The 21,899-nt window shown below is 37.6% G+C and overlaps 1 protein-coding gene across 4 annotated transcripts in view; it reads right to left on the bottom strand.

The window, feature by feature from the left end:
• LOC137292234 (ADP-ribosylation factor GTPase-activating protein 1-like) overlaps window positions 1-21,899 on the bottom strand; it is a 93,542-nt gene that overhangs the window by 69,064 nt on the left and 2,579 nt on the right. For all 4 annotated transcript variants that reach the window (XM_067823816.1, XM_067823814.1, XM_067823815.1 and 1 more), the window contains exons 2-7: window positions 16,888-16,997; window positions 14,459-14,630; window positions 13,741-13,943; window positions 12,517-12,585; window positions 10,997-11,096; window positions 6,555-6,611 (exon numbers count right to left, since the gene is read on the bottom strand). In XM_067823816.1, the coding sequence (XP_067679917.1) occupies window positions 6,555-6,611; window positions 10,997-11,096; window positions 12,517-12,585; window positions 13,741-13,943; window positions 14,459-14,630; window positions 16,888-16,997 (711 nt within the window). The remainder of the gene's footprint in view (window positions 1-6,554; window positions 6,612-10,996; window positions 11,097-12,516; window positions 12,586-13,740; window positions 13,944-14,458; window positions 14,631-16,887; window positions 16,998-21,899) is intronic.

The raw sequence follows: 21,899 nt of genomic DNA, 5'->3' as shown, positions 1-21,899 counted from the left end.
GAATGTTGCTACTGTTATGTCCACTGACTGCCAACAATGTCAAGGCAGATAGGGGCAGTAGGGTAGCCCAGTGGTTAAAGCACTAACTTGTCACACCTGGGTTTGATTCCTCACAAGGTTACAAAATTGTGTGTCCCCCACTGTGATAATTCTGGAATACTGCTAAAAACTGCGTAAAACCATACTCACTCAAGGTGGACAGTGCATCTGGCTGGAGAACATAACGTCAGTAAGTGGATTCTTGTAATAGTGATCATATAAAATTAGTAGTTGGTTGCCAGAAATTTGCAGATTTGATGTCAGCATACTAGAGCAGAACTGATCCTTGGTCATACTGTTATTCACTGGTTTGTCAAGACTTATTTATTTAATTGCTCCAGCTTGAATATTGCTGACTTTAACTTTGAGAAGAAGTCCCTAACTGTTTGGATCATACTCTATGAATTATAACATCACTGGGATGGAGTGATCAAGCTCACTCACTTGATTAACTCATGTCATTGTATTCAGGTGCTCTTGCTGTTGATCACTTGACTGTCTGGTACAGATTCGATTACTTACAGACTGCTACCATATATGGAATACTGTTGAGTACTGCCTTAAACAACAAACCAACCAACCTATTATCATAGGTACACATTCATGTATTCTCATGTCGCATAATATTATATATCTATAAACCGTTTATCCTTGATTATATCAGACTTGATTTACATGAACCCAATGGCTGATGGAGTAGAGACAATGAGAGCTTCAATATTCCTTGACAGAGAAATCCTGTAGAAGGGAAAAGCCTTATAGGCTGATTTAACTGTTACTATGGCAACTCAGGAGAGATTTCATTACAACTTTTCTCAATGTGAACAGATATCAGTATTGAAAATACTCAGAGACAACAACATCCATACTCTCAACAATCGATACAATGACATCATCCCAGTATGTGGTTTATCACAACCCATATACTTTTCCCTGTTTAAGTCAAAGGACAATGAAAACCATGAGCTTCAAAGTAACAAGGATTTGATCAATTTTCATTAAATGAAATCAAATGAGAAGTGAACACCAAGGAGGGCAGTCTTTCATATTAATAAAGAAATAGTTCTCATAATAAGGTGAGTTTAACATGGCAAGAATTTTTCACATGACAGTAATGAATATTTTGAGAGAATCCAAGCAAGAAAAAATATCGCAGTCTCTGTAAAATACACATTTTACCACATGTTCTACCACATGGCATCTTCTGTGGTTGATAAACAAACAACAATGATATGAGCTCTGAAGTTGACACATAGCTGACAAATCACCGATAAATCACTAACCAATGGTCGATTCAACCACAACAAGAGAGATCGGGATCAAACCCCTGATCTTCTGTTTTTTGGATAGACACTCTACCAACTTGATTGTGTGGGGAGTTTAGCAGACATGGTTGATTGTGAACCCAAAGTTGTTTGTCGGCGATTGTTTACCACAAATGTTATGATAATGTCCACTCAACATGAGTAAGTGAATTTAGGTATACACCTCTTTTAGCAATATCACAGCAGGCAACACCATATACCCATATGGGGAATCGAACCAGGGTCTTCAGCATTATGAGTGATTACTTTAACCACTTGACTACCCTCCCTGATTGGTTTGGAACTGGGATATTGTGTCCATGTTAGAATACTGCATGATATTTCTGTGAGTTGGGAATTCAAAACCAGAATTAGCCTGAACAGGTGCGGCTATAAAACTGAAATAATCTTGATATAAACTTTAAAGCCTGTTTCACCCATCATGCCATAAAATGTAACTTGTAACATAAAGAATGTTAGCTTGGTAGGATTCAAAGAAGATTCAAAGCGGAGTAAAGTGGTGTTTTCACATCTTCCACCATTAAAAACATCAACTCAACACAATGTTAAAAGAAATAAGAAATTCATAACATGGGATTGGGAAAAAAAGCAGCATCCTTAGACGTGAAAACATCCAGGGAATACTTGTGAAGGCGTTTGGGTCCCAGATTCATTTAACATAATGGCACGAACCATAGAGAATCGAGACCCATTCCCATACATGTCACAGTTGCTTGAAAGAGCATTGTCAGTTTGCAAGATATGCAGCAGGGTGGTCCTTTGGCCCAGCTCAGAGACTGTGCATCTTTGGTGATTCCTACCTGCAACACAGGCTTGTTGTAAAATGCAACTAACACGATTAAGCAGTCAGCTTCACAGACTTGGTTGACTCATGTCATCAGATTCCAGTATCCAGTATTCCAGATCCATGAACATGCACAAGATGGCTGCCATTGGATTATCTGGTTCAGATTCAATTATTTACCAACATACAGCTGGAATATTGTTATTTACACAACAAAACAGTAACAAACTCTGTCAAACAACAGCCATCATAGAGGACAGTCTGACACTGGAAGATTGAATCAGCAGATTCTGACACAGCCAAGAGTCACAACTCAATGAAAAACCAATCACTTAAAGCAAACCATAATGTAGAAATAACTTATGACAGTATGACAATGATTAGTTCAGTGACAAAAACATTCTCTTCTCTATGATCAGATATTGCAGAATAAGTTACAATAACCCTATCGCACGAGTTGCATGCAAACAATTCTCCCCAAGGAAATGGCTTCCAAGATGCATATGCCACAAAATATGGCAACACACCAAGCTAGCAGCGCCTGCTTTACATCACTTCCAACTTGGCATTTAGCAACAATGAGCTTCAAAGTACACTGACTTGCAGCATGTAACTGCTACAAGGCCAGGGCAATACAGCAAGACATCATTGTTGTAACTGTACGTATTCCAGTCCAGAGAGCCACAGTATGGACAACAATGTATCAGATTAGACTATACAAATCCTCTAAATAGATGTCCTGGTTGTTGTGCCGGAAGGTTTTTGTCAATAAGTCAAAGGGACTCCCACTTCTTACTTTAGGTTAGAGGAAACATGACTTGGTCTGACAAGATAATGTCAGAGTCTATTCCTTTCAGTTCTAAAGACAAATGACAGCCAACAGAAGACATGGTTGTCAGCTAATTACCTGCATACATATTACACAAACTTAAGTAAAGTGTGTGAGTGTGTGTGTGTGAGTGAGTGAGTGAGTGAGTGAGTGAGAGACTGAGTGAGTGAGAGACTGACTGAGTGATTGATTGATTGCAGACTGATGTGTGTCATAAGCATGGTAAGAGGCGACTAACAGGATTGGGTTGCGAGGCTCGCTGACTTGGTTGACACATGTCATGCATACCAACTGTGCAGACTGATGCTTGTCATAAGCATGGTAAGAGGTGACGAACAGGATTGGGTTGTGAAGCTCGCTGGCTTGGTTGACACATGTCATGCATACCAACTGTGCAGACTGATGTGTGTCATAAGCATGATAATTGGTGAGTAAGAGGATTGGGTTGTGAGGCTGGCTGACTTGGTTGACACATGTCATGCATACCAACTGTGCAGATTGATGCTTGTCATAAGCAGGGTAAGAGGTGACGAACAGGATTGGGTTGTGAAGCTCGCTGGCTTGGTTGACACATGTCATGCATACCAACTGTGCAGACTGATGTGTGTCATAAGCATGATAATTGGTGAGTAAGAGGATTGGGCTGTGAGGCTGGCTGACTTGGTTGACACATGTCATGCATACCAACTGTGCAGATTGATGCTTGTCATAAGCAGGGTAAGAGGTGACGAACAGGATTGGGTTGTGAGGCTGGCTGACTTGGTTGACACATGTCATGCATACCAACTGTGCAGACTGATGTGTGTCATAAGCATGATAATTGGTGACTAACAGGATTGGGTTGTGAGGCTGGCTGACTTGGTTGACACATGTCATGCATACCAACTGTGCAGACTGATGTGTGTCATAAGCATGATAATTGGTGACTAACAGGATTGGGTTGTGAGGCTGGCTGACTTGGTTGACACATGTCATACATACCAACTGTGCAGATTGATGTGTGTCATAAGCATGATAATTGGTGACTAACAGGATTGGGTTGTGAGGCTGGCTGACTTGGTTGACACATGTCATACATACCAACTGTGCAGACTGATGCTCATAATATTGATCACTGCATTTTCTGGTCACGACTGGATTATTTACAAACCACCACTTTATTGCTGGCATATTACAGAGTGTGTAAACAACCAAGCAACTAAATGGAAATCTGTTTTGACAATGAATGAGAGAGTGAGTATAGTTGTATCCCAGTTTATTAATATTCCTGCTATACCACAGTTAGGGGACAACTGAAATGATCATCATACATTGTATCTATGTGGGGAATCAAGCCTGGGCCTTAGACATGACACGCGAATGCCTTAACAAGTTCAATCACTGTCCATTTCATCTTTGAAAAAGGTTCACATAAATCTTTTCAACCAATATTATGGCTTTAGAAAGTTTAGCCCCAACCAAAAAATCTTTTGAAACATACTTCATTAAAGTTTTCTTTCATCATTTATCTTTTGCGGTTGAGAGAGTAATGATGGAAAACTAATTTCCCTGGGGATAAAAAAAAAACAAGGTTTGATAATATAGAATTTTAGCTGTAATGTAAAATGTGCTGCTCTATCATAATTAAAAACAAAAAACATCTGAAACTGTGTAGCTCCACCACATACCAGGATCACAATATTGTTTCCCTGTGTTTTGTCATAAACAACTTTGGAAAGAACAAAAATATCAACAAAGCAAGTCATCTGCAAAGTGAAATACTGTATGACTTTCTTGCAGTAGATTTGTGATAAAAGATTTTAGCTCTCTTAATGCTTTAAGTTTGGATTATAATTTTTCACACGAATATATCATTACATTCACTTTCCTCGCCATCAATATGTGTGACACTTTACATTCCAAGCTGTCATCTGTTAAGCAGTTTCACTGTAAACTGAGAATAAGTAAGTGACATTGGTTTAACCCTCTGGATGTTGAGTAATTATTAAAATTTAACATTATGCCTGATTTCACACAACACTGGTTCTGCCTTCCACTATTATGTTGACATGTTGAATACGATATTTTATGAGGTAACTGCCTTAATTTCAGACATTATATTGGTGTGAAAAACCAGCAGTAGTTTTAATATTGTTTATCTTGAAAAGAAAGACAAAACCCAGACCCCTCCATTTCAGGCATTACACTGGTGAGAATACTGTTTATCTGACAATTTCTGAGAACTGTACACCACCAAACAATTTAATGAGATATTAAACAGAGTTTTAATGAGATATTATAAGCATGCACATCATGTGACACATAATGATGAAAAAAAACAACTAAGATGTTACAAATGAGAAATACTGAATTTTCACAATGCTAGAGATAGGTATACTCCGAACAGAAAAGAAGGCTGAACTGGTTCCCTTATGTCTTGACTATTGTACTGTAGTTGTAAATTTCTCAATATAAATGTCACCTATTTGTTTTTAATGTGAAAAACACAGATCTTAAAAGAGAATTTGAAGCCTTTTGACCTGAACAATATGTGTATTTAACATCACATGAATATTATCTCTAACAAATAGAACGTGAGACAGAATGAATGTGAATACAACCAAGACATAGTATGCACCTGTAAGACATCAGTTTAATATTCTAACATGAAATATATAACATTTTGTGGTTGGAAAAAAAAACTTAAGCATTGTTGTTGATGATTTTATCCTCATAAGGCTTTAGTTGGACTGTTTCTGCTAAATTGACAAAATCATTATTTATATCCTATATTCTTAAATGCTTTTGTACTGTCCATGAAAATTTCAAAATATGAGCAAATTATGAAATGAAAAGATGACTGAATCTGAATATCAACAGATAAAAATGTGTCATGTGGTCATGCGTTTTGCACGGTGCGAAAAGCAGTTTGTCATCAGATGACTAATGTGACAGTTTTTAATTGTACTCTGTGTAAATGTCTAATAGCGATATATGAAAATGTACATGGGTGAGTGATGAGTGAGTATGGTTTTACACCATTTTTAGCAAATAATCCTGCACTATCAGCTTAGGCATCACCAACTTTTCACCAGTCCAAAATGTACAAGAACTTCAGTTGTGGAAGATGTACTTCAGTAACAAATATTAACATTTATGATGCAGTGAATTTGTAAAGGTTGTTTTCAGTAGCAAAGTGATGACTCAAATGTCATCACTGAACAGGAAATTGGGGGATTGTCAATAAATGTCACTGTGGCATTCAAAATATCAGTACAAGTGATATAGAAAGATATCATTGAGAAATAAAGCTAGCAAAGCACTTCCTGAAATAGAATATTGGATCTAAAAGCACAAACAACAACACTGACATCTAACAACAACAAACAATCACGTGACACTGATCAGACGTATTCACTGACAATACTGTTACATGAGACCTTACAACAGAAAGTGATCTTATCCAATACAAACAATATTATCAACTCTAAACACAAGGACTCAGGGTGTGCAAACAGTAGTGTCTAATGAGCCATACTAGTCTATGTGTCTCGCAGAACAATATCTAAAAATCTTCATCAGATATAACATGACTTACCTTTTCTGAAGCTGCTGTGGCAAATTTTGTGGCACTCGATGCCCAAGATGACAGTCCCTGGTAAATACGAACACAATGACATGTCATACATAGTGTCGACAGATTCAGATTATTCTGAATCATTAACATTTTTCCTTATCCTGTCTCATGATTATTATGCTTGTCTCCTTCTTGTCTCTTAAAAGAGTGGAACACTTGATCCCTTGAAGTTCCCTTCATTGAAGAGGACGTAAAATCAACACTCACCCACAAGTAGCCTCCCTTTAGCCCATGCCCTGGTACTCAAACTGGTCACATGACCAGCCATGCTTTTCATTCTCTCCTTCATCCTCCTAAACTATGGATGTGAGGGCGCCTGGATCCTGATACGGCACCATATCCTTTTATTCTTTGACCTAACATCATCTAAGTTTGGGGTGAATCTGGTTTTTGGTGTGTTTACTTACATTATGTAGCAGAATTATTACTTGTTACCACATTGTATATATTTTAAACAGTTTGCCTTGTATTTCATCATTATATGTTTGCTAATATTTGATGAAAACTTGCTTGGGTTGTAAAAACTGACTGTCTGTGGATGATCCCCATATCCTCTGAAACCTCCAACCCCCTCCCCTCCCAAACCCCCCCAAAAAGCAAAAAAACCCCAACCTTTACTTTACTATTACGCGAGTTCAGTAATTGTTTTTGTTGTTCTAAGGAATGCAAAGGATCATATTAGAAGGCATAGCCAAGTCATGTCTGGTAAAAACACTGATAAAAGTACTAGTAATCTTGTGTTAACTGGTGTTGATATTCATCATCTTAGTGAATTGCCTAGCAGCTCCCAGGTACAGTCCTCTGCTGCAGTGGCGGGCTCTGTCTCCACCCAATAGAGATTGTCATCTACAGAGATGACGTCATCCCTAGCCCACTGTCCATGGAGAGGAAGGAAGAGTTCCCATTGTGGTTCATCACAGAAGTCGTGGTTCATCAAGTCATTCTCTTCGGAGATCGTCCCTCCAGATGAAGCAGATGTTTTCATGACCCCCTGATCCTCCTGCCAGAGATTCCAATCTTTACCGTTTCTACTCCCTGGCACAGGACTTGGGTCAAACCCTACAGCCATCACAGACACAAAGTTTCCCATCACCTTCATCTCAACCAGAAGGTTCAGCACAGAACTTTGACCTGGGTCTGATTATGCAGCAGTTTATGGAGAAGATGATGCCCATGTTGGAGCAAGGCTCCGCAGAGGAAAGACTGCCAGAGCTCCATAGTCCACTACGATGTTAGCAATGCTATGTAGCAGCACTACAATTACCTTGGCGCAACTGGACCAAGGCTGCACGAAGATCCTATGGACAAACGATCAGAAGTTCAGCGTAAAGATGAATACCTGTGCAGTAAGTTACAGTCCAAGTATGTGTCGCAGCACAGCAGAAGTTTACAGTCTACCTACAAGGAAGAATCAACCACCTCCAGGCAGCACAGTCAGAGAGACTCCCCATGTAGACATGGTACGAGTCACCAGAAATGTGGGTCTTCATCAGCATTGGATCATCATAACTTTGCACGCAGGAATCATCCCTGAGACTACTCACCATGGGATTCACCAGCACGAAGGCAGAATCAACCACCTCCAGACAGCGCACTCAGAGAGACTCCGCATGTTACAAGTAACCGTGGGTCTTCATCGGTGCAGGATCATCATCATAACTTTGCACGCAGGAATCATCCCCGCTTCTATTCACCACGGGATTCACCTGCACAAAGACATATGAACTCCTCTAGAGATGCTTATCAGGATTACTCAGCTGCACGCAGGCCTACCCGCATGGACTCCTACAGTCATAATATAGATATTAGGATCCCCAATAGCAGACTTGTTTGCAACCAAGTTCAACAAATGGTTACAGATATTTGTGTCTCCAATACCGGATCCACAAGCCTGGGCGACAGACGTTTTCGGCATACCATAGGATTTACTCAGTGCGTACGCATTTCCGCTTCCAGTACTACTGCCTCAAGTACAGTCAGCTCTCATTTATCCGACACTTGTGATTGCAGAGAAATATGACGGATTAAGGAGAGTGACTGATTAATGTATTTGTGTGAAAATATCAATGTTCACTAAAAGTTATGATCATCATTCTGTTGCATGCATAACCGAAACACTACATCAAGTTATCTTCATCGTATGTAGAAATACATACAGAAAATCAAGCATACAAGGGGACTACAACTGACTGTGGTCGTTCCCTACTGGCCAGTAAGGGGTTTCCCGATCTCCTACAAGACTTCAGAAATCCATGGACCTGCTATTGTAGAAAAATACCCTAGCAACAGCTGTCCGGATGTCAAAAATACATGCTATGGACTATAAGTGAACATGCTCGAGAAAACGGCGTATCATGACAGAGTACACCTTGGACTCATATGGGATTTTATTGCCAAGAATCAGCTGCATGGACAGCCTGACAGACAATTTCAAATCCCAGCACTGTCTACAGTACTCAGTCCAAGTGACACGCAAGGTTATCCATGTCCCATCAGAGTATTGAATAGCTACCTGCAATGGACAAAGCCAAGGAGAAAGAAATTCAAGCACCTGCTTATTCCATTATCAACTGAGATGCCTACAGAAAATTAAAAAAATACTATATCGGTCTGGATGAGAACCATTATATTACAAACATACAAAACAGCAGGCCTTGTGCCACCACAAGCCTCCAAGCCTCCACATAAAGTACGAGTTCTAGCGTCGATGCTTGCTCTACATGGAAACTGCTCAATAACAACAATTATGGAGGGCTACTTTTGTAAATCTGATATGGTGTTTGCCAACCACCCCAGAGATATCGCTACCGAAGACAATGCTGGCATTCACCAATTCAGTCCACTAGACGTACCACAACAACTAACGGTCCCTGAAAGGCACTGAGAAAAATCTCCTCCTTTTTATCACATGATAAGCTGATGCCAAAGCACTCTGCGGAGCATGAGTGGTTGTATCCCTGTTCTTATATGCTAAACTTGTACCTGAAGAAAGGATTGCATCTTCATTTGATGGATGTGTCAAATGATGAAGTTGCTACAAGATAACCATCAGGACACTAGCATATCTAAAACCACATGAAGATGTCACAAGACACTTTCATTGACAAGTTTTTCAAGTGTGGTCTCTCCAGATACAGAATGAAAGACGAAAGTTTGCAAGTCTACAGTGCCATTGGGGGTTACAGGATGTAAAATAAATACAGCCAGAGAATCCAGGATGTGGCATGACCAACCACTGTTTCCGTCAGATTCTGTCAAGCACAATAACCTTGAGTCAGGATAAGGAAAAATATGTAATTGTCTGATTTAAATTGATATTTTATACTTATCCTGACTCAAGAGGTCAGCCCTCCCATCTCATGACACTCTGAAACTCACTGTAAATCCGGCGTTGGGCTGTGTGATTCGGCAAGAGTGGCAAGCATGGCTGGTCATGTGAACAATTTGAGCTTCAACGCATGCGCTAAAGGGAGGCTACTCAAGGGTAAGTGTCGATTTCACATCTTCAATGAAGGGAACTTCAGGGGATTCAAGTGTTTCACCATGTTCGGATAGAAGGAGACAAGAATAAAAAGCATGAGTCAGGATAAGTATAAATTATCAATTTTAATCAGAAAATTACAATATTTACTCATTCTATTATTTGGGATTTCAATATTTCAATAGATTTACAACATACCTTACCTGATTTGGTCCGTCCACTTAACTATATTTTAGACAAATGAGAACATATTGGTATTCTGTAGTTCTGAATTGCCCTTTTTAGAAAGAGATTACCATTTCCTTTCACCAAGGGAGTCACTTGTCAGCCCTAAAACTCATATCAGTGATATTTCATTAAGTCTGAGTAGTCTACATGCAATGCTTTCCTGCATTATTCATTCTCGCAGACAACTCCCATATGATCCTTAGATACTTTTACTGGCCAGTTTCATGGTAAACTGGCTAGAGTTCAGTTGAATGAGATATTCACGCAATATACAGATTTTTCACAAATGAAGAGAAATCTGTATCTTATGTGAACATCACATACCACAATAATTTGTTCTATTGAATATTTGCAATTTGACATCAAAAGATTGTCTTATAAAAAATACTTACATCTATCTTACAAAACAATCAACCTTTCAAATTTTAAAATGAAATATATACAGAAAAGTGTATAGATAACAAGCAAAGACCCACACCTCAAATCACTGACCATTTTCACAGAAACAGAACAAAATGACTAGTTATTACCCATGCTCTGTGTAACTGCTCATTGCTGATGTTCATTCAGAAATTCAGTTTTTGATTTTAGTCTTCTTCCAATTCTGCAGCAACTAAACTGAATATCATGAACACTAGCAGGAGTACATTCCAAGCAAATGCAAATGTCCATGACGAAGAAGAAAAATACATACTGATGATAATGATGCCATGTCAAAGAGAGCCTCACTTTCTGGTTCAATGGGGCTGTTCCCAAAACCTATATATTTTCCTCCTTCGCTGGGCTTTAGTCCTCTGAAAGTAATAGAAACATTCATGGATTTCTGTAAATATTTTAATGAACAGAATACATCACTGTCTTAATACTTAGTCTGCATTACATTAACTATGCTGCAGATTTCTGGACAAGAGTATATACTGGGAGACGACTAGAGACGACTATTCTTACAGGGATTGGGAAAGAGAACTTTGATAATGGGCCACTTTCAGGATTGTCAGCCATTTTCTGAACTTAGAATGGGTCAACGCCCTTGTAGTAAATTTTAATGGGCCCTTTTTCAATCTAATGTGCAAATTGGCACATGGCCCCTGCCTTTCCCAGTCCCTGTTCTTAATGTAGATTTATGTCTTTGTTGAACAAGGAGTATTCCAGTGACAGTTCCCTTGAGTTACCTGCCATCAGTTTATTAAGCCAACCTGAAAGGGAGCAAAAATGCAAGTGAAAGAGTCTTATAATTTTTTACTTAGCCTACATTACATTATGGATGAGTGGACAGTAGGTGGTTGTGCATCCTTTCAAGAAAATATGAATAACATTGGCATGGTGAGTGAGTGAGTTTAGTTTTTATGCTGCCTTTAGTAATAACATGGCGAGAGACACCAAAAATGGGCTTCACACATTGAAACATGAAGAATTGAACCCGTGTCTTTGGTGTGATGAGTGAATGCTTTAACCACTAGGCTACCCCAACTCCCCAAAACCTAACTGAACGTAAACTGAGTGTATTGTAGAACAATGCCTTCTCATCATAGCCAAAGAGTCATCAATAAGAACAGGGGGAAAAGGGAGGTAACTCTAGTGAGTAATCATTGGAACAGGAACAGGAACAGGACACGTTTAACAACTCTATTTGAAGTCTTCTTTCCTTCAGCCTGAAAACAAGATGTACCATGTGATGCAAGTCAAGTGAAAAATTATGATTATGTTGAGCAAGGATATCAGCATGAAGTATTGTGACATCAGACACCATCTTTGTAAAATTAATAGTAGACAGAACTTAAATAGGGTATTTCAAATGTCCAACTTCTTGGACAGACATAAATATTCTCAAAATAACTGATATTCTATACGACTACTTAACAGACTCAAAATATAGCTCCCGGTAGAATAACATAACTACCAGTATAACACAGCCACATTACAACCAGAATTTGGGATCATTTGGCTAATGTTTCATGTGAATCATATGAATGAGATAAAAATCAAAGACTCATGAAAATATCTTTCTTCAATCTGACCAAAGGACTACAGACAGAGTTTCACAATTTCAGAGCACTAAGATACTAATCATACAAAATATGTCACATTAATAAAGAAAACTGAGACAACTGAAGAATTAAAGTACTGAACACTGTATCTACTGCATAGTCCCAAAACTCAATGTTCACCAAGATTTCCTTCCAGTTTGTTAAGCAATTAGCAGACAATACTTACTCTGGTCGAGCAGCATTTTCAGCCATTCTCCTATCAAAGAAATTCTGTTTCTGTTGTTTGAATTCATCACTGAGAAAGAAAACAAATCAACACATATTTTAGAAGGAACAAGGTATAAACTTTAACAAATTTATCTGTAAGAAAAACATGAGTGTAATCAGATGCAGAAAAATTTTAAGAATGAAAACTTTTATCACACGTCTTCAAGAGGCAGGACAGTCCTATCCCTACATCGAGTGAAGATATGTCCTTGAAACGCGACTTGGTGACAGATACATCCTTAGTCATCAGCTGAAAATACTGAATAACTGCATCCATCAAAGATATTTTGACCATCTACAGTTCCAGGTTCGAAGTTTGATGAAGTATGCTCCTATAATATTTGAGTCCTGTGATTGTCTCAGTCTTTCAAATTTAACATTAGTGTAAACTGACAAGTTCCCAGGGACTTTCAAACACTGAATACATTTGTGGTTGAATGTGTATGATGAAGGTATAGGTTACTTGTAAGTATTAGAACAGGTAATTAGGTAAATTACCTGACGTGATGATTACATCGGACAATATAGGGCCTTTCCAAACACACAAACATTATCATAGCATTCCCATTGCATAATCGATATTGAAATTGATTTCCACGACAAAAACGTTCCTTTTTTTATATGTCTGTCAACTCTGAAAACACTCTCTCTACAAGGGGTTGTCATGGTTTACCGAAACATCACAAATTTACACATGATGATGACATACACGTTTCAATTATTTATCTAGAAAGTAACATTTAATATGTTTTACAGTAACTCAGATGCCAAATGCTGGCCTAACATTATGCTACCAAGCATTTCTAAACAGAAAGCTGAATCAACTACATACGCAGTACTAGAACAAACTGGAATGATCTGGTCATGCACATTAAACACGAACCACTTGATATAATGTTTCATTGTTTCAGGCCTTTTGACCATGGATAACTTCACCAAAACATGATGAAAACTGACTTATAAACTGGAGATATATATTTTGTCATGACTCAGTCATCTAAATTTGTGTTGAAAATGTGTGTGTCTCACAATACCAATGATCTGTTCTGTTTTAAGTTTATAAAGGGGGACAACAGAAATGGGCTTCACTCAACTTTCTGAGATGTTAAGTGAGAGGCAACACACATGAAAAGGAACACATACATATTTAAACACATCATGTGCTAGGAACAGTCAACTGTACCTTTGAAAGTTGACATTATCATGGTAACTGTTCTCCAGATCTCCACTGCTGTGACTGTTTGTCAAGTTGTGGGATCCTCCTGGATCCATACTGGAAAGACGGGGCTGAGAGCTGGATGACCCCAGACGGGGTTGGAATGGTAAATAGTTTCTAGCTGGGGAGCTTTCAATACTCCATGACTTGCCTTCAGCCTCAGTAGCTACCTGGAAAATGATGGACACCTCTTGAGCATTCAAATAAAAACACTTATCCATCTTAACATCATCATCTTTAGATGTTTTGTTAAACTGGATGAAGAAAGGAAATGTGATGAAATTAAACTGTTTTAGACAACTAAGTGGATTAACTGGTAACATAGTAAAGGGGAGACAATCCAGAAAGGAACATTTTGTAATTATCTCCCCTTTACAGGTGCTGAAAAAGTATTGATCCTACGTCATATTCAGAACTGGGTGAAATCCATAATTGTGCTCATTTCAAACACATGATCATGATAACATCATACAATCAATTTATTTGGATTCATGACCTACATGTAATTGTATCCAAACTCTTGCTGTAGTTCTTACTGAACTTCCATATCTCCAATGAAAGCTGCATCCTTCATATTGTACTTCTCACTGATGCTAATCTTCAGTGCAAAACTACCTTATCTCTGAAGACAGCAGCAGCCTTTGTGCTGTACTTTCACTGATGCTAATCCCCACTGTATAACTACCTTATCTCTGAAGAGAGCTGCAGCCTTTGTGTTGTACTTTTCACTTATGCTCATTCCCTCATTGTAGTCAGGCTGAGATTTGAAGAACTCCTTGGCTTTACGGTTCCCTCCTGCCTTCATCTTCTCCAGCTCTGTGTCCTTCCACTTGTCCATTGTTACTGACCTGACAAAGCTGCATCAACAACCAGAACAATGTGTCAGCCATTTAGTGAATTTCTGTGCGAGGTGCTGTGTGAGAAGTAAAATTTAGTCCAAGCAAGTAAACTTTCATCCAAACAAAACTGAAATTATCCAATTTTCATGTAAGACCAAACCTTCTACGAACTCTTACCTCTTGATGAAGGGTACCCGTATAAATGAAGTGTTGACTCATAAACATTAAGGCATTTCTTTACAGGAAAACCTTATTTGGCATTCAGATAATTGAACTGAAATGATATGGAAAATCAGCCCTATGATAAATTGCCTTCGTAGCTTTAAATACAGACTATCACGAAAAACTCTCTAAATCCTCTATTTTACCTTTATTTGACTGTTGCTGTCATCCCTGGGACAATTGTACAAATGGACAGTCTTTGTCACTAGAACACCTTCACTTAGATGCCTTACACACAATATGTGATGCAGTTAGAGCTACATGCCATGTGAAACTATATCATGAGACAAATCTGACTCCCTTAGTGAAACAAAGAGAAATTTCTAAATTAACATTATTTTACAAAATGGTAAACCATATGGATCCCGACTATCTGTGTGATCTTGCTCCAGGGAATGTTTCTGATAACAGTAACTACAATCTTAGGAATAATGAAAATTATCAGATTATAACATGCAAATCTACTAACTATGCCAAATCATTTTTGCCCAATACAATTAAACCGTGGAATGAGCTACCTATAAATGCGAAAAATGCTTCCTTTCTTGGACAGTTTAAGAATCTAATAAGACAACAAGTCAATACCAACATAATGTTCAATCTAAATTTTGGTAGTTGATTTTGTCAAATAATACACTGCTGCCTTAGATTTGGATACAGTGACTTAAACAGTGATAAGTATAAGAATTTCATCTCAGAAAATGCTTCTTGCTCCTGCTCACAAGACCCTGAGGATGTACTCCACTAATTTTTCATATGTCCTTAATAAGACACTTTGACAGCATTCGATACGAATCATATTTCTATGTACAAGGTTTCTCCCTGAGGGATGTGCTAAATGGTTATAACTCAGTATCACATCAGATGAATACTGACATACTGTGGTCAGTCCATCATTTCATACTTACATCAAAACAATTTGATTCATAAAAGATTTTGCAGTTCCCATTATTTTCCAATTTCTATCAACTGGCAAAAATAATTAAACAAAACCAAAATAACATGTTGAGATCAAAGACTGGTCAGAGATCAGTTGTTATAAATATTACAGCATTATCCATAATTGTGAACCCTCACGTTTTATGTAGCAGCATCAATATAAGCCAAATTGGCTTGTTTGCCAATCCTTTTCTTTCGTCTTGAATGGAATAAAATATGTTTAAACCAGATTGTGTGGGAGATCTTGAGTGCAGTTCAGTGTGAAACACTGTGTGAAGCACTATGTGGATTTGATGATACAAGGCATTTTATGAACAAGACACTATTAAAAGCTGTGTGAGATATGCAAGGTGCTGTCTGAAGTGTTGAGTGAGGCTCAGAGTGAAGCATTTTGTGAACTATAAACAATTAGGTTCTGTGTTAGGTGCTGAATGAGAATTGAGAAGTTCAGTGTGAGGTGTGTGAAATGCTGTATGGGATTCATGATACCACTTCCAAGTGTTTTGTGAACTGCACACACTGAGGTGCTGTGTGTGCAAGAGAGTGAGTAAGTTTTGATTTACGTCACTCTCAGCAATATTCCAGCTATATGGCGGTGGTCTGTAAATAATCGAGTCTGGACCAGACAATCCTGTGATCAAAAGCATCAGCATTGATCTACACAACTGGGACATGATGACATAAATGTCAACCTAGTCAGCGAGGCTGACCACCCAATCCTGTTAGTCACCTCTTACAACAAGCACGGGTTACTGAAGACCAATTCTAATCTAGCCCAGATCTTCACGGGCGGTGCTGTGTGATGAGCTAATAATTTATTAGATAGGTCACAAGAGATACTGACAAATTGACCGGTATAAAGTTCCAAACAATAAAAGAACTTTTGTGTTTCAGAATGAATTCTGAAGACTGAATACAAAAACAGTGTTGACACTGACACAACTAGGAAATTATATGATAATATAAAGAGTAAGAAAAATGTTCTTGAAATCATTAAATACATGTTTGGTACAAGACCAAGAATAAATGTGTCAGATAATGAGTGTAAACATGTAGCGGTTTCAATCACTGTATCACCATTGCTACATGCAAAAGAGATGGAGAGGAACTTTACCTGAGATGTACTCCAAGTCCTCTGTGTTTTCCTGAACACTCCAGGCAAATCCAGATACCATAGCTGACACTCACCCATTGAGGGTTATGAGCTCCACACTCAAAACAGTTCTGAAATACACATAACCTGATTACTTTTTGTTTTGTAGGTTAGCTTGTTGCTTAAATTCATGTCCCTCGATTGGACCAGAAAACCTAGACAAGGGCATGACGAGAGTGTCAGTGAGTACGGCGGCATCTGTAAAATAGTCAAGTCAGGACCAGAGATTTCAGTGATCAACATTATCGGCATCCATCTACGCAACTGGGAAGTGATGACAGGTGACAACCAAGTTAGCGAGGCAGACCACCTGTTAGCCACTTCTTACAAGCTTGGGTTACTGAAGGTTGGGTTCTAACCCTGACCTTCAAGGGTCTAACATGAAGGATTTCAATTACAATACTATGAAAATTTCACATTTCTATCTACAAGACCACAAAGGCAATTATCGTGTTATCTGAACAAGACACACTCACACATATGAATGTGCACACCAGTATTATGAAAGGACATCATCATAGTAATTGTAACTCAATATTATTTCAGCTGCTGACCACTAAGCATCACATACTGTCAAGATTCATAGACAAAAATACAAGCACACATTTGGATGAGACATATTCTTGTATTTATTAATTCAACAGAAGCAATATATGTTTCAATGCGCATTATTTAATTACTTTCAATGCATTTTCTATGCAACTTGGCATAAACAAGACATACTGTTGAATATTACTATATTAGGGCTGCAAAAAATACACCATACAAGACAAATATGACATCTATCGATTCTATCACAAGTAAAGAGTTATGAATATGAACGTCTGTTCGTGAATGCAATATTGAGTCAGCAGTAGATGGCAGTGACAGTGTGAACTTAACCCCAAAACACCACAACTTTAAAGTTTAAAGCCTAATGTTTGGCTTGCCAGGATCATGAGGTGCCTTGGAAAAATACTACAAGTTACACAGCATGTTTGGAATTTATTTCCATTTTGCATATCATGTTGATGAGTTCCAGTTTGTATATATTCCTGCATTTTCAAATTCCTATCATTGTATTCATTATGAGAAGACAGTTGGTTAATATTTCTGACTGGTAAACTAAAATAGAATAATCAGTAAAAAGGGTACATATAAAAATATTCCTCAAATATAGTTTCCTTCGCAATTACCTACAGCAGCATTTAGGGATTAGGAGTGTAAGGATCCATCCCAATACCATAAGCCATGATAAAAATACAATACAATCGAAATTGACCTGTGAGGGTCTGGACAGAAATGATTTTTTTTGTAGCCCATGCTTGTTGTAAGAGGTGATACCAGTTGCCTAAATTGATGCTCATACTGACCAGTGGATTGTCTGGTCCAGACTTGATTACTTACAGACAGCCACCGCATAGCTGGAATATTGCGGAGTGTGGTGTAAGGCTAAACTCACTCACTCCAAATTATGAAGTCCAGTAATCAGTCCAAACTAAGTGTAACAATAAAGACAAACTACATTTTGGTTTGACAAAAAACATTTAACTGACCTTAAACTGATTATGTTATTTCACTACATTCAAAAGAGTATCACACATACAATAATACATGCTGATGGAATTTACTTTACATTGGACACTATATTCAACATTAAATGGTGGAAATGTATTGGCCAGTCAGATATGTATAACAAAACAGATGGAATGAAACATGGCATAAAGAGCAGGCATCTGTTTCTGATAATGATATATTCAAATAATGTATCAGAAATCCAGATACAAGTTACAACACTACCATCAGCTTGCAACAACATCTGCTCTTTGAATCAAATAAACATGATGAAATTCATTATAACAAGCTGTCAAACACCCATGAAGTATTCTGATGTTTATTTTGAAGTATTGACTTGAAAAGGTTGGTAACTAATTAGTATTTGATAGTTTCGTATTTACTGATCTGACATTTACATGAACTTTTTATCACTTCTTACATTCAGCATCATTAGTTGTAAACAATATAACCCGGGGTTAGATGGTGCTGAAAGCTTTTACCATCATCATTGCTATGGCTCTGTATCAATAAAACTAGTCAGATTTAATCAGCTGACTTTCAAAATGTTCGGTGACCTGACTACACACATGGCTTGGGTTTGATAACCAAACTCATTACAATTCTGTGCATTATCATAGCTGGGTGATAATAAATCTGTTGAGCACAATTGGCTTCATTTGTATCCTATTATTTATAACATACAATCGTCATGTGCACCACTGACTGAAACCAATGAGGAACGCTTGGGGTTTCAGTTGTATACTTCATTATTTGAAAACTCAGGCCCCCATACATCATGTTCATAAATACATATCATCTGATAATGTTATTTGCAGAACTATTCAATAACAAGGATTCTTTCACTATCATGCTTAATTTGAACACAATGGACTATTAGGATTATATGTTTTCTTCTGAGGTTGGTTAATAATTTGTAGGTCTGTTTAGGCATTGATGGGTTTACAACCAGTTCTAAAAACAAGCCTCTGGAGTGAGTGAATTTAGTTTTATGCCACACTCAACAATTCCAGCTATATGGCATGGTCTGTAAATAATCGAGTCTACACCAGACAATCTAATGATCAACTGCATGAGCATTGTACTGCACATTTGGGATACAATGATGTGTCAACCAAGTCAGCAAGCCTGACCACCTAATCCCATTTGTCACCTCTTCTGACAAACATTGGTTCCTTAAAGGTCACATATACTCTAATAGGGTACAAACGCAAAATCACTTGCTGACATCGTTATAAATGAAACCCTGTCATTAAAAATGCTCATTTCGATCTTTAATTACCTTAAATCGACCTTTTTGTCAACAGTGCAAAATTCTCAGCCGCAAACGAAATTTCAACCAATCAGAGTGGCCCGTCTCCGTAACGCAATAGTGGGTATAGAAATGAGGGTCTGTGCAGTATTCATCTACATTTCAGGGGTTGAACTATTTCGTTCACTGGTTTGTACAAATCTGAAATCGCGAAAGCTGTTGAGAAAAATGAAAGCTGTATGTTCTCACAATCTACTATCATTTAGTTTTGTCTCCTGCTTTGCCTAATTTTCAAGTTACAACCCTTGTTTTCATAGACAATTCTGTCAAAATCACTTGGTGTCGCTAGGTTGTAATCCGTGTTAGGTGGTATAAACCTACATGTTATTTGTCATCATTCACTTGATGCTCAGTTAATGAATTTATAACAGGTATAATTAGTGGTAACGCCACTTAGATTACCTGACAAAGGCCCCCATTTGGCATATCTTTTGTCTGGATCGATCAAAGGATTAACCGATAACACGCTGATTGATTAATTAGTTTTATGGGGATTTAAATGGGGGATTTGTCAAAAGGTAGTGTTTATATATGTACATTTACTAATCTATACTGAATACACTCTGTCGTGTCTGTATCTACGTAAAACAACGCCCTTCTTTCAAATGATTAAGCGCCAATACATTGATTGATTGCTCATTATTGGCTAACTAAATTACTTTCTTAAAAGAATGACGCACATTATGCAATTAGTTGCCAGGTAAACAAAGAAACTATACAGCAATGTGAAAAACCTGAAACGATACATCACGTTTTCATATATTAGACTGTTAAAAGACACATCACTTGGAAAATCTGCAGATGAATTATATATCACTTGTTTTTGTGGATATTATTGGATACATTCCTCGAAGAAGGTAATCGCCTGACATTGCTCCTATAACTTTAATTTTAATATTTGCATTTTTGTTTTTAATACGTTGTCGTAGCTTTCAACAGAACCATTGTTTTCGTCATAAAGTGTAATGATGCAGACGACATACACTAGGGCGTGGGTGCGAATTATGATTCATATAGGAAAACTATGAAATGTCTACGTATTACATTCCTGTTATACATTCGCAGATCGCTTCTTTTTATTAAGTTTCAAAATGCATACAAGTATGATTATAAAGTAATTAGGATTATGAGACCAAGTATAAAGACGTATATTGACAAGTGTCTACATACTGGTGAGTGAACGTTACAAACCAAGTAAATTTAGCAAGTGAAGAAATTTATCGCGCAGTATTTTCACTTCGACCCCGACCTTGCTTAGGTTATGTTACAGGCTGTGTCGTGCAAACTCCTTTTGGTAATGATTCAAAGACATATTTATGTAGTTTTGATTTTCTAACTTGATGAGAACAAACGTATACATAATCTCATTAATTCAAATGGATTTGACTTCACGATTTTCAAAAATGGCAGTGCCCGGTCTTGGGATGAATGCTATTTAAGTTTGTTTTCACCAACATACAAAAGGACAATTACTTCTACTGGTAGTAAAATATGTATTTTATTGATGGACATTAGGATTTTACATGACATTGTTTATAACATAACAATTATCACTCTTGGAAGTGAGGTGGAGGTCAATATAACACTGCTTGCAATATAAACCTCACTTCGACACCCACCTTGCTTTCTTGGAAGAAGTCCTTAAGTTAAAAGTTGTGTCATGCAAAATCCTTTTGGCCATGATTCAAATGCATATTTAACTACTAGTAAAAAGTAGTTTTGATTTTCTAACTTGATGAGAACAAATCATAATCTCAATAATTCTAATGGACTTTAGCCTGTGACTTCACGATTTTCAAAAATGGTGGTGCCCTGTCTGAGGATGAATGCTATTCAAATTTGTTTTCACCGAATTACAAAATCAAAATTATTATCTACTGGTAGTAAAATATGTATTTTCTTGAAGGACATTAGTATTTTAAATGACATTGCTTATAACATAACAATTTCACTCTTGGAATTGGTCAATATAAGGGGTCAATATAATATTATTTACGATAATATTGTCACTTCGACCACAACCTCGTTTCCGAGGAAGAAAGCGTTATACCCAGCAAAATCCTTTTGGTCAGCAATGTGTAGTAAGCAGTCTTGATTTTATTAACTC

Source organism: Haliotis asinina, chromosome 7, assembly GCF_037392515.1.
Source record: "Haliotis asinina isolate JCU_RB_2024 chromosome 7, JCU_Hal_asi_v2, whole genome shotgun sequence".
In the NCBI taxonomy this organism is placed as follows: domain Eukaryota; kingdom Metazoa; phylum Mollusca; class Gastropoda; order Lepetellida; family Haliotidae; genus Haliotis; species Haliotis asinina.
This window is presented reverse-complemented; position numbering and strand designations above follow the sequence as displayed.